The sequence below is a fragment of the Apaloderma vittatum genome, unplaced genomic scaffold, assembly GCF_000703405.1.
Source record: "Apaloderma vittatum isolate BGI_N311 unplaced genomic scaffold, ASM70340v1 scaffold4308, whole genome shotgun sequence".
Lineage (NCBI taxonomy): Eukaryota > Metazoa > Chordata > Aves > Trogoniformes > Trogonidae > Apaloderma > Apaloderma vittatum.
This window is the reverse complement of record NW_009732249.1, coordinates 1,026-13,943: the sequence shown is the minus strand read 5'-3', so window position 1 is coordinate 13,943 and position 12,918 is coordinate 1,026. Positions and strand designations below refer to the sequence as shown.

The window sequence follows — 12,918 nt, the reverse complement described above, 5'->3', positions numbered from 1 at the left end:
TGAAAAAGCATCCTGATGTTTTATTTCAACAACAGACTAAATTATTTCAGTGGAGCTACACACGAAGACTTAGAACTTGCTTGGGAACTTCTCTGTTTTTTTCTGTTGCCAGAGAAAAAAATCCTTCAAACACTTTGTATTAGTAGTGATTAATGAGTTGTCCTTCCTTGTTTTGCTAGAAAACACCATTAGGACTTCCTAAGCACCACGTTTTTTACTTGACACTTCCACATAAACATATTTACGAATATTACCAGTATATATCACCTACGGTAACTTCAGTGCTTCAGTTTTTTACAATTCTTATCAGATAAAGGAATTGTAAAGAAATAAGGCAAATAAGATTTTAAGTCTCTATAATTTTCAAATAGATTTGACATGTGCAGGATTGGAGTTTTCAGATAACTCAGTGTTCTGTTTTCGAATAATTAACTGAGTAATTTCAACTGCCTCAGAGAGAACGTGATTCTTCAACAAATGCAGAGTATCAAGTGAAACACCCATAAAACGGAAACCACAAATCAGTAACTCACAAGAAACTTGATTTTGTAAAATTCCAAAGCAAATTCATGTTAGGTACCAAACAAGACTGGTTCTTACTTTTATGTAGATCATGTAAATTGCTATGTTAATTACAAAAACATTATCCATTTAAACTACGTTCTTATGCATATTAAGTAGACAGCCTGGAACTGACAGGCTCTGTTTACATAGGACAGAAGACGTAATCACAATATAAGATTAACACAGTAAACATACGGCACTGAAGCTATTGTCATTTCAGGAAAATGTCATTTTGGTGTGCTATACACTCTGATGAGATATTGTCTTTAAAATTAATAACTATATCCATCTGTCAAATTCTCACATTATTTTATGTCTATATGCAAAAAATATACAATTCATTACACATTTAAAATTGAAGATGCATTTAAATATACTGAAATACTTACAATGTAAAATAACCTTCAGTTCAACAAGTAGTTTCTTTGAACCTCCATGGCTTGTACCAGGAAGTTTTTGCATTGCTTCTCCTTTTTTATTCAAAATTTCTATTCTTAATGCTCCTTTATTTAAAAAGAAAAATGATAGAGTTTCAAAATATGCTGTGTATTATATGTTTTATTTTTATCAAGAGTGCAGAGTACCATTTTATCATATTTTAGCTTTCAGAATTTGAAGAAAAAAATATACCTATTGGTGTACCAGCAAATCTTGTTTCATTTGGTAATAATTCATCTCCTTCAGGCCATGTTACTGATAATTTGTCAGGAAGCCTAGTGAAAAAGAAAGAATGATCAGTTCTTCCATTTGTTAAAAACCAGGGTAATTTACCCTTAATAGAATATACACAAAGCTATTTTTGGGGGGAAAAGAAATCAACAACCCTGAACTACCTCTTTTTGGTTTAGAGTTCTAATTTTGTTTTTTGATTTTTATTTTATGAACTGTTTTTCCATTTGGGAATAAAACTGAACTTTTTTTTTTGTTCCTGAAGGAACACTGATACTGTTATGAGTAACTCCACAAGTAAATGATTACAATTTAGAGCTCACCTTGCCATTTCATCCTCTACGTATTTTTTAACTGCTTTGTCAGACACTGTTCTGTCAAGTTTTGAGATTGGAATAGTTTTTGTTTCAGCATACAATGCCTGAGGTTCCTGAGGGAGGAAAAAAAAGTGCAGTTCTAAGCAGCCAGATTGTAACATATCAGAGAAGAAATACCCCTCTATAAGAGGCTAGACAAGTAGACAGATATAACGCAATATATTAATAAATACTACCTTGTATTGAACAGTACCACAATACACTGTTCTAAAATGTGCTAAAATCACAAGGGTTAAGAATGGATGCACAACAACTGTGATACTCTATTTCACATGCAAATTTAAATAAATCAGATCGTTGATCATGAAAAATAATTTCAATGTATGTACATTAAAACTAATGAAAGTAAGCACCTCGATTATTTCTAGATTGCTGAATGTAAAAAAAAAACCCACTTAAATTTCAACAGTTATTTAGGAATCATTTAAATACGCCTATCAAGGATTATGTTTAAAGATTCCATAGGCATACTGGTTGTGCGAATACTTTTTATACTTGTCTTACCAAAGCAATCTGAACTTCTCCTCCAGTGGCAAATATATCCCCATCATGGTCTCCATACAAAAAAAATTTTGTGATACTGCCATAGAATATTGGAAGAGTCTTAATAGTTTTCACCTGTAAAGAAAGACAACAATTTATGTTAATACATTAATTCTGCATCAAATGTATAGCATTTGCATTTTATATGGTTCAAATGCTCTATTGCAAAACAAACAAACAAAAAAACCCCAATATCAGTGAGAAACTAACTTACCAGCTGTCCAGTTTTGAATGTTTTCCCATCCCACTCTATTGCAGCATACACGGTCCAAGGGCTCTGCATTCTTTTGGATGGTAAATCAGTACGTGTAGTTACTCCTTTAAAGATTGTGAATTTTATCTGTTTGTCGTATTTTTCATGACAGTCTTTGAGCCACAAAGCAAATTCTCTGTCAATTTTCATTCGCTGCTCCTATAAAGGGATTAATGTATTAAAAAAAATTTAAACTTGACTTCAGAACTATAAACACTCACAAGAGTACATCGATATCGTATTAAAAATGGATTCTTCAGCCTGGAAACACTAAAAAATTCTAGGAAAGCTATACTTCAAGACAAGGCATGTGTCTCCCCCAGCACCCATATTCTTCTATGAAGAAGGTCTTTTCACAAAAAACATCATATAACAAGCAGAGAAAGTTTAAGAAAATAAAAGGAAAAAGACTATTTCTTCAGTCAGCTTTACTACTCACTAAAACCGAGAGAACTGTCTACTACAAAGTCTAGCAAAAGGGCCCAAGGCAAAGATTTTCAGAAACTGGCAAAATTCATGAAGAAATGACCACTGAATAAAGGTTTCTATATCATATGCAGTAAACTTTGCCAAGAAAAAAATACTTAACAGAATCACAGAATCATTCTGGTTGGAAAGGATCTCCAAGGTCATCAAGTCCAACCTTTTTCCCAGCATTTCTCTAACCACTACACCATATCCTCAAGCGCCACATCTATTCGTTCTTTAAACACAGAATAAAACAATTACCTGTCCATTGAAGATTCTTGTGAACAGAGTATTCTTATCTTTTAGCTTCAGCTCCAGATCCATGAAAGTGAGTTTGTTTGTGCTGACTTGGAACTTATCATTGGTAAATAATGCACCAGAAATTCTGTTGTAGCATTCAATTGGTGCCAATCCTCTCTTCTTTGGAGGAGCACACCAGTCAAAACTTAAACAAAAGGAGAAAGACAATTAAAGCCTATTTGTATAGAAATCTTTAGAAACTATATAGAAATCTATAGAATCTGTACAAACAGATTACCACTTACTCTTCCACAGTTGTGTATGGTATTAATCTCCCATTCCAAAAACATTCAAAAATAGGCCTTTTCCCTCTGGCACCCTTTTCTACTATAAAGCAGTCGTCATCATCATCATCATCATTTAATTCTGGATTAAAAAGGAGACAGTCGTAAAGACTAAATTTCTCGCAAAAACTAATAAGGTATCAGAAAAGAGAACAGTCTAAGGATTATCTATACTTATTAAGTTAGGCACTGTAGCAGTACACAAGGTATCAAGCCAGGTATGAACAATATTAAGATTTTTTTTTTTCTGTTTCAGAAATATCAATCAGAAAAACTAAAAAAAAAAGAGCTACGGAAAAACTTTAAACAGGGAATGAATGATATTACCGGATCTGCAGATTTCAAGATTGAGTAAATATTACTTTTTCCCATTAGTTACAAGTGATGTTCTCCTATCATAAAATCTTGTCATAATTAAGCTCAAGATTTGTTCTACTCCCAAAAAAAAATTAAAAAAAAATCACCAACACAAATTATTTTAAAACCCTAGCATCTGAAAACTCATCAGCTAGAGAAAACAAATGTTAAATTAAGGACTTAGACTGTAAGTTGTCCTCTGTGGTTTTCCAATGTTAGAATATCTTGAATGGTGTTTCATTAGTTTCTCAAAGCAAAGATCTTACAGCCAGGGAGGTAGAAACGTTTCAATTGGACTGCATTCCATAAGAGTTTATAGGTTGCAATCAGATGGCGTTATATCAAAGATCACATGAACAAGTTACCACAATAGCCAATTTGTTTACAAGACTTGTGCATCCAAAAGGACGTAAACTTTTCTGGTTTGCCACAATCCAATTAGATGACAATTAACACTTCAATTTAAGTTTTTGCAGTTTCCAATTCATTAAAACATTCAGCGTAGTAGGACTGTCTATAACAGGGCTGATAAGCACTCACTTGATGGAAAACATGGATCATCAGGGTATGTTTCTTTATCATACAGGAAGGGATGATACCGGATGATGCCTTCCACTATACCTTCTCCGTCAACTTGTGCCTTAAACTCAAAACTATCTGCTGCAGTATTTATATACAGTGTCTGCATGTCATCTTTGATCTCCCTAAGATTGACAATCTTTGGTACTTTTCCTTTTTCGAACATTGAAATCTGGAAAAAAAAAACCCAAAACAAAATTGATTTTCCTTAGACCAAAAAATCTACACCCATTAGCATTTATGACATCTATTTTAACTATTAGCAAAATGAATTAGTAGTTCCTATGCTCCAATCACGTAATTTAATTTTTTTTAAGTAACACTGTTTATAAGTATTTTACAATGCTTCTGCAGTTCAAAAATCAATGATTAAAGAGAAACAGGCACAATATGAAGTAACTTGCCATCAAAAAATACTTTTGACTAGTAAGTATAAAAGCTCTTACCTGAATGTCAATGTTGTTGAAAGGGCTTAGGTCTTTTGTTACAGCATTAGTTTCATTTCCTTTTGGTCCATGGATATAATAGTGATAGATATGTCTGAAATACATTTTCAATGAAAAACAAATCGCTGAAAGGGAAACTTTAAAATTTCACACGCTAATTTTTAAAAATCTAAATAAACTGGTATTTTTATTAAATTAACTGCTTCAATGCATTGTTATAAATCAACTCCATGATATGTATGTGTAGTACAGAAAATTCACAGAAAAGTGACTCTTTTTTCAACTCTAATCTCCTTGATGCACAATTATATTAAGGTTATTTTTTTGATAAAGTAACTAGAAACATTACAAATCTGAAAATAATACATGAGTAAAAAAAAAGTTATATGGCTACAGATCCTTTACATCAAAATGCAAATAATTAAACTACTGTAATTTGCTCTGCACTCTGGAGATTAAACAGAACCACAGACAAAAAGCTTCCCAAATTTGTCTCTGATATCAGCTTTCTATTGATCATCTAACATTTAACAAACAATCTCTATCCTAAGTTATTTACAAAAATGTAAAGATATGCCACTTGAATACAGACAGCAGTCATAGATATGATCGGCATATCAGAAATAATTTTTCTATTTGTAAACATTAACTTCTAATGGCTCTTGTGCTCATCTAAAAAATTCAAGAAATCCACACTATCAGTTAGATTAATGATTTTCATTTTGAGAAGACTGAGGAACTTAACCCCATTAACTTTTCAGCAAGCCGGCTACTTCTTCCAACTTCAAAGACTGAATCCTTAAATCTCTAGGTGGCAGTTAGCAGAAAAATGAGATTATACAAGTCAATGGGACAGAACATACGAAGGAACTTAAATGCACCTGGAAGCGTTGATAATCACTTTGCTTCTGACACTCAGCTGCAATAAAAGCATTCCAAGGAGGAATCTTGGTTCTCAAACAAAAGCTCCTCATGGTCTCACTGCGCAGTATTTTAGAGTAGACCACTATGTCCAAACTGCTGAGCATTCAGTCTGCATGTCCTCCAGACCTCAAAAGGTGCTCTCATGACCTTAAGACATACTTATTTGGGGGTTCACTTTCCCCTCCCTTCACTCCATCTAAAACTCCATTCCATCTAAAACAGTGGGGAATGCGCTGTGGCCCATTAGAGCAGAATGAAACAGGTATCGTGCATGTGTGGCAAATGGAATGACAGGAGGGTATATTCGGGAGTTGCAGGGAAAAAAGGCCATTACAGCTGAAACGGAGATGCAAGATTGTGTAGCACTGACCAGTTTTACTGTAATAACTACAGGGCAAAGACTTGAACAATCGCACCTGGTTTTCATCTCAAATGAAGACAGTTCTTTCACTTCAAGAGATCACTGGAATCAACTAACACACATCTAAGTTTAAGTGTTCACCAGAAGAGCAGCTAGAAGCTAATGAGTTATCTGTCAGTGTAGATGTACCCCTACATTTTTGTAAGGTTAAAAAGTGTTTCAGCCACAAGTGAATGATATTTCATGTAATAAGGTATTTCCTCATATTATGCATTATAATTACTAGATTGTAGGTAACACAAAAATAAAATTATAGCTTGAAAATCAAGTCCTCTGGTTTGCCAGTTTTCAAAACCGGGCCATGGTTTCGTAGCTCAGTTTACATTCATAGATAGATCCATCATTTTAACAGATAAGCTCACATGATTCACAGGTATCACAAGATTTCCACATCTCCAAGATCTGCAGGCTCCCTGATGACACTGCTATAGTCCTGACTAGACAGCATCATGTATTGGTCTCTTACTTAAACTGGGATAAAGCAGCAGGTTTTGGTTGTGGGGTTTTTTTAATTAAAAAAAACAACAAAACACCAACTATGCACAAAGCTAGACAGCAAGTTTTTCATTACACCAATAGTAAGTATTAAAATGGATAGATAACTATGCATCAATTATCAAGTCATAGTGAAACTGATGTTTGTAAACCTCTTTCTTTGCATTGGAGGCCTCATTCAGTTGTACTAGTTTCTATAAAATCAGTTAACTAGGAAGACCAATTGTGGCACAAGACTAATTGTGGCATCAACCAAATACGTATCAAGTCTTAAGAGGAATATAGCCAATGATTAAGTACAAAAAAAGAAGTAATTAACAGTTATCTGAATTTGTTAGTCCACTTTCATAACATCTCATTTGTTAGTCCACTAATCATAAACTTACGCCAGCTGCCTTGTCCAAAGATGAAAGTAGTTTTTCAAGTACTGAATATGAACTGGTTGTACACCTGTAATGACAACTGCTGTGAAACTCTCTTTATCCCTTTCTTCTAATATTAGATTATGAAGAAATCTTTCATCATCACTTGTGATGTGAGTAGAGTCTGACGGCTACAAAAAGAGTAAAATAATAAAAGCAGAAATGTAAACAGTATTTCTGAACTCTCATGAGCTTTGAAAAGGATTAAAAAACAGAACAGTAAAATAATACAGAACACATGATGTTAAGAATCACAAAGGATTAACACAAAATAAAAACTTCCAAATTAAAGTCAACAAACAGAGAATCTGACATCTGACATTTTCTAGTTCATTTTCAATTCACTTTCATCATTACATTCTTCAGTCTAGAAAAGCATTTAATCATGTTTAATGTGGCACTGTGTGAAAGCTGTGTTCTCATTCATCAGGTGGAACTATAACATGTACAAGAGAAAGTCTTCTTTACGAAAACCAAGACACTAAAAAAAAAAGCTTTTAAATGGACAGGCCGCTTTCTATAGTAGAAACTGAAGTGGAAGAAACATGTTTTTGCCATGAAACAGCAAGCAGACCAACGAGAGTATTCCATTGCACACGTGCCATATTCAGCATAAAGCTGAGGGATTGCTGAGGTTAACCCCCTTCTTCAATGGCTGTCATCTGAGAAGCACTCTGTCCGTTCTTCTGCCTTTGCTCCTGATCCCGAGTTCCCAAATCCAGCTCCTGTGTCTAACTCCCCTCTGCCGCTGAACCTGGGATTTCCCCGGTGTCTGCCTGCTTTGCAGCATCAGTGGGGATTGCTATAGAGGAGTTGGGTTTGATATCACTTTCGTATACATTTAATTATTTTCATTATTTCTTTATTAGTATTATTAGTGTTTTATTTAAGTTGTTTTAGTATTCTTTTCCAATCAGTAAGTCTGTCTGCCTTATTCCCTTTCCCCTCCTCTCCGGAGAAGGAGAAAGGCTAGAGAGCATTTCGTTCAGTCAGTTTTCTCCAATTAACGTCTGTTAACTTACCTTCTACTTTTCTATCCCTCATCCTCTCTTCTAAATATCAAATGCATAGGGAAAGCATTTGTGACCTCCATAAAAACTAAATTTTGTTTGCTTTTATTTTCAGTCTCTATTTCTGTGACTCTACCTTCTCATCTCTATTGCAGAGACTAAAAAGAAACCATATATACTTCTGATAATTCTCAAGTCACTGACCCAAGATTGGCATGATAAAAATCTTATCTCCTATTCCTTTCTTACCCATACAAAAGGCTAATAACACTGATATAACCCACAGGATATGGTCTATAATCAAGGTCCAATTACCTCATCATACACAGCACCCACTTATGCTCCCACTTGCACCCTTAGCTACATCTTTGCCTCTATCCCTTTGCCCCAAAATACAGAAGAACAGTTCTTCTTGCTCTTCCTCCTTATCTTACAGCTTTTTACTTAAGATTTTCTTCTTCATGAAAGCTATCAGGCCTGTTTGTTTTATTTTTCAACTAAATAGTTAATTTCTTTGAAAAAAATTAGTCGAGATTTGAGGAACCACTGGATTTTTTGAGCTAGCTAGAATTTTTTTCCCCTATACTCCAGGGTGCAAATGATTCAGTAAGATGAAGATATCCCCAGATAAGTATTACAAGAATATTACACAGTGAAATCATGTTAACCTGAGAAAGGTTTTCAGTTAAAAAAGAGAAAGTATGAAGACTATTTACCTTTCTGTTTCGAATATATCCGCTGTATATTGCTTCTTTGTTTTTCTCCTTCTTTTCAAAATCCTCTTTAGAAAGGACAAGTTCATGAACATCCTGAGAATCTGCAGGTTTGCTTATCATCTGATTTTATTGAGAACACAGCATTTAAAAATTGAAATAAGATTTAAAATGAACATAAAACAGCTTAACGCTCTCATTAAAAGCTAGGATAATAGCAATCTGATTAGGCAGAAACGTTTTAAAATGAAGATTGACAATTACTTACTCTGGCAGACTGTCCAACGAAGAATACTGCTTGTTTGCCTCCAACTCCAAAATATGAGATATCACTATTTAAACTACGAGGCACTGGCAAAGGGCGTACATATCCTGAATGATCACTGAGAGTAAAAGTGCCTTCAGTAAATTTTCTCAAGATAAAATAATTTTAAAAAACAAACTCCTGATCTAAACAGCTTGTATTAAATTCTTCCTGCAGTCATTTTGTTCAAAAAACCTTCACTTTAGACCTATTATAATTGCAACATTAAAATGTGTATGTCTAAAATTCTTACTCTTTTTAAAAGCATGATGACAGAGTAACTCTTTTCCCAAATCATCTTATAAGACATTTTTGTTCCTTTCAGCAAACCAAATCTTATTCAGTCATACAAGTTCAACTTTTTCATCTTAATAACTTTTCTGTTTATTAATATCCATGCATATTTTTTCACCTGAAGTTCAGGTGGAAGAGAGGGAAATACTCGGCAAGGAGAATCTCCTAGAAAAAGAATCCATTGGTCCGAAACCTTTTCTCCGTTATTAACTCTGCAACAGCGATGTGGTCAACAGGTCTGTGTGACAGGTACCGCAGTAACAGTAATTATACACATTTTTTAATGGTAAAAAGTAGAAGGCAAATCTCTCAATGCTCTCCCTTTGACCATGGCAAGATGTGAAGCTATGGTAAACTGAAACGGCCTACAAAGCAACTCTGATCGTTCTGACATCACCCTTTCATGGAAATACTTTTGAGTCAAAATGTGAAATAATGCCCAGCAACTATTAAATGCAGTCCTGGAGAGACTACACATGCCATCAGCAATGAAATTCCATGTCTTTTAGGTCAGCTTTGATGGATGAACAGTCTTACCCAGCTTAAGCAAATAGGGCAAACATCTGTTTTCAAAGCCCAGCAGTCCCCAAATAAAAATAAGGTGTAGATGGCATCCTGGCGTAATTTACAGCTACGCTCCCACTGAATGGTATCAACCCACAGTTTAAACCAGTAGCTCAAGAATACTGCGCATTGCTACTGTCACTAAATACACCTACAGCATTTTCAAAAACCAGTGGATTTCTTTACAAATTACTAGACGACCCAGAACGACTTTTCATGCACTTATGTCCAGTTGTTTAACAGAGAGCAGTCAGTCTATTCTGAGATGCTTCCAACACAAAACCAATACAAAACGACAAACCTCGTCAGCTGTACTATCACTTTCCACTGCCTGTTACCTTATATACCAGTTTCTCATAGAATTAATAGATTATGACTGAGGCTGGGATCCTCATCTTCACATTTACTATCCTAGGCTTAAGGTATTTAAAGGTGACTAAAGCTCAAGAACTCTACATAAACTTCCTGTCTGTCATTTTCTACACTGGGGTTAAGTCTGGCTGTGCATGTGGAAAATCTCTTGAGAACCAATTCAAAACTGTAAAATGAATTCATAAGTAGCAAAACCCACCATAAACTTCCTTCTTTAAACGTAAAACATTTCTTTTGCCTAGCCTCCTTCAAATAGTACACATCTTCAGGTATAATTTTGCATTACATTGTACACAACTAAGATGCAAAACCAAAACAAAAAATCTAAAGAAAAACCCTGTATCCCTTATTCCAGTAGCCAGGTGCATTGAATGCGCTGCTTAAAGCACTGCTGAAAGGCTTTCAGGTAACAGATGAACACGCTGCAAGAACACCCCTGCAGAACATAAAATGCACTTAAACTGAATGTAGCCAAGTCAAAGGCAGATTAGAAAATGCCATGAAAATAAAGTGTTCTAACAGTATCTTAATATTAAAAGAGCAGTTTTGTGTTATGAAGCTCATATATTCCCTGTCTACAGAAAGTATGTATCTATTTATATGTAATCATTGAGTAGTAGGTTTTAGTTAAGCACTGGTATAGAGTTACATCTTAAAATGACATTCTGTGAACCTTCAGAGAGCCTGCTAATTACTATAAAAATGATTAAAACTTTCTAACCTCTCGAAGTCACCTTGTCTTGTAAACTTTGACAATCTATACACAGCCCAGTTGTTAAGCTGTTTAGAAGTCATTCCTCTTCCATTATCGATCACAGCAACAGCTGGTTTTCCTTGGGAGTCATCAAATAACTGTTTGGGTGAAAAAAAAACACCGCAAAACAAACAAAACAAGGAGCACCAGGGAAAATAAAATAAAATATAACGCCAACTACACTCGAAACAAAAAGCAGAATATTTCTATCTTACCAGTTTTATCTGTATGCTCCGAATATCAGTATTTCTGCATGTAGCAGACAGAGAATTGTCAATCAACTCAGCAAGAGCAAATGCTAAAGAAATTGAAGAAAAATAATATTAAAATCCTGTTTTCAAAAGATGGCACTCGGAAAACATACTCGTAGTTTCTTTGACCAATTAGTATAACACATTTCTTAGACAAGAAAGACCTAAACAGTCAAAATCATCAAAATTATATAACACCTTCATTTAAAAAAAAAAAAAAAGAAAAAGAAAAAAGAGAACAGTTTTATACATGTACTTTCTGATTTGTTTCATTTTTCACGTCTCTGATGGTAAGAATGCAATTACTAGAAGTACCTAGGAACACTGATTAACTAACAGGCTCCTTACCACAAGACAAACTTATCCTTTTCCACGATTAGTAATGAATTTTCAAGATTCATATGAAAATCCAATGGAAAAACCTGACTTTTATTTCTTAATGTAATGAGGGAAGAATAAATCTATTGAAAAAAACTGAATGGAAATGCTGTGCAAATTCCAAAATATGAAGTTATTTGTTTACAAAAAAACCACAAAGAAAATGCCAGATACCTGGCAATACAGAGCATAAACAGCCAGTCAAACTACTTGAGCAAGTTTGTTGTTTCTAAACATCAGCACTTGAAGTCCTTACCTAAGTGAATTTAGAACTACCTAACACTGAAAAATTGCATTCTATTTAAGACAACAGTATCAATCTGAAAAAAATACATCAAGTTCAGATTAATTCACTCCAACTGATCAGCCCTAGTGAACAGATATTTCCACTGAGTCTCTCTGATAGGGAAATTTTATACCCTACAATTTGCAAGGTTCTTCCGAATGCTATTGTGCAAACTACACTTCATATGCTGTGGACATGCAAAAGAAATCACTTGAGTACTAGTATCATACAGCAACACTGAAGCATTCAGCATCCTCCCTCAAGCTGTCTTTGAAGTATAAAGACAGTTCTCAGTTTCTTTGCAACTTTTTTCACTGCTAACAACAAGAGTTGAGCATCAGTTACGTGATCTATACTTACTATTTCATATGAAAAACAACGGCCCTTCATCAGCACATGAAAATAGTCAGGCATACCCTTAGAGATGCTGTAAATAAAGAGTACACTCAAACCTTCAAAACTGCTATTTGCTCTAACAGTCAATTCCAGTACATAACAAACATAGACAGTTTAATACAGAGTTTCGCAAATCTGAATTACTGGTGTGTTGTAGAACTTCAGAAATTATTTCCACTAGGGTCTCAAAAGAATGAGAACTGGGAACACCTTAGGAAAAAATATACCAGTAATGTCTTTACTGAAGTGGATCTAAAAGTTATTGATTTTGTAGCTCTGATGATTGTCATTTCTTTAGGACTGAAGAGTCATGACCACAAGTAGTACCAAAACTTTTGGCCAGTTTTAAAGGATTTTGTGGTAGCAATATGAACATGTGCAGTACCCTCAGAGAAGGAATCCTCCTTTTCCCTCTGTCACACATTACAGAGTACAGACAAGATCAATTTTTGACTTAAATGCATGTGAAAAGTTTCTCACAAACACATGAAGCT

At 34.5% G+C, this 12,918-nt stretch overlaps 1 protein-coding gene across 1 annotated transcript in view; it reads right to left on the bottom strand.

Moving 5' to 3' along the window:
- The window catches only part of SMCHD1 (structural maintenance of chromosomes flexible hinge domain containing 1), a gene marked incomplete at its 5' end in the record, with an annotated part of 54,618 nt that extends 43,207 nt beyond the window's left edge, over nucleotides 1-11,411 (bottom strand). Inside the window, 14 exons of the mRNA XM_009875433.1 lie at nucleotides 954-1,067; nucleotides 1,195-1,277; nucleotides 1,557-1,663; nucleotides 2,115-2,228; nucleotides 2,368-2,565; nucleotides 3,136-3,319; nucleotides 3,420-3,540; nucleotides 4,356-4,566; nucleotides 4,841-4,934; nucleotides 7,067-7,233; nucleotides 8,829-8,948; nucleotides 9,094-9,208; nucleotides 11,081-11,211; nucleotides 11,329-11,411. Coding sequence (XP_009873735.1) covers nucleotides 954-1,067; nucleotides 1,195-1,277; nucleotides 1,557-1,663; nucleotides 2,115-2,228; nucleotides 2,368-2,565; nucleotides 3,136-3,319; nucleotides 3,420-3,540; nucleotides 4,356-4,566; nucleotides 4,841-4,934; nucleotides 7,067-7,233; nucleotides 8,829-8,948; nucleotides 9,094-9,208; nucleotides 11,081-11,211; nucleotides 11,329-11,411 — 1,842 coding nt within the window. The remainder of the gene's footprint in view (nucleotides 1-953; nucleotides 1,068-1,194; nucleotides 1,278-1,556; nucleotides 1,664-2,114; nucleotides 2,229-2,367; nucleotides 2,566-3,135; nucleotides 3,320-3,419; nucleotides 3,541-4,355; nucleotides 4,567-4,840; nucleotides 4,935-7,066; nucleotides 7,234-8,828; nucleotides 8,949-9,093; nucleotides 9,209-11,080; nucleotides 11,212-11,328) is intronic.
- Nucleotides 11,412-12,918: the final 1,507 nt, after the last annotated feature.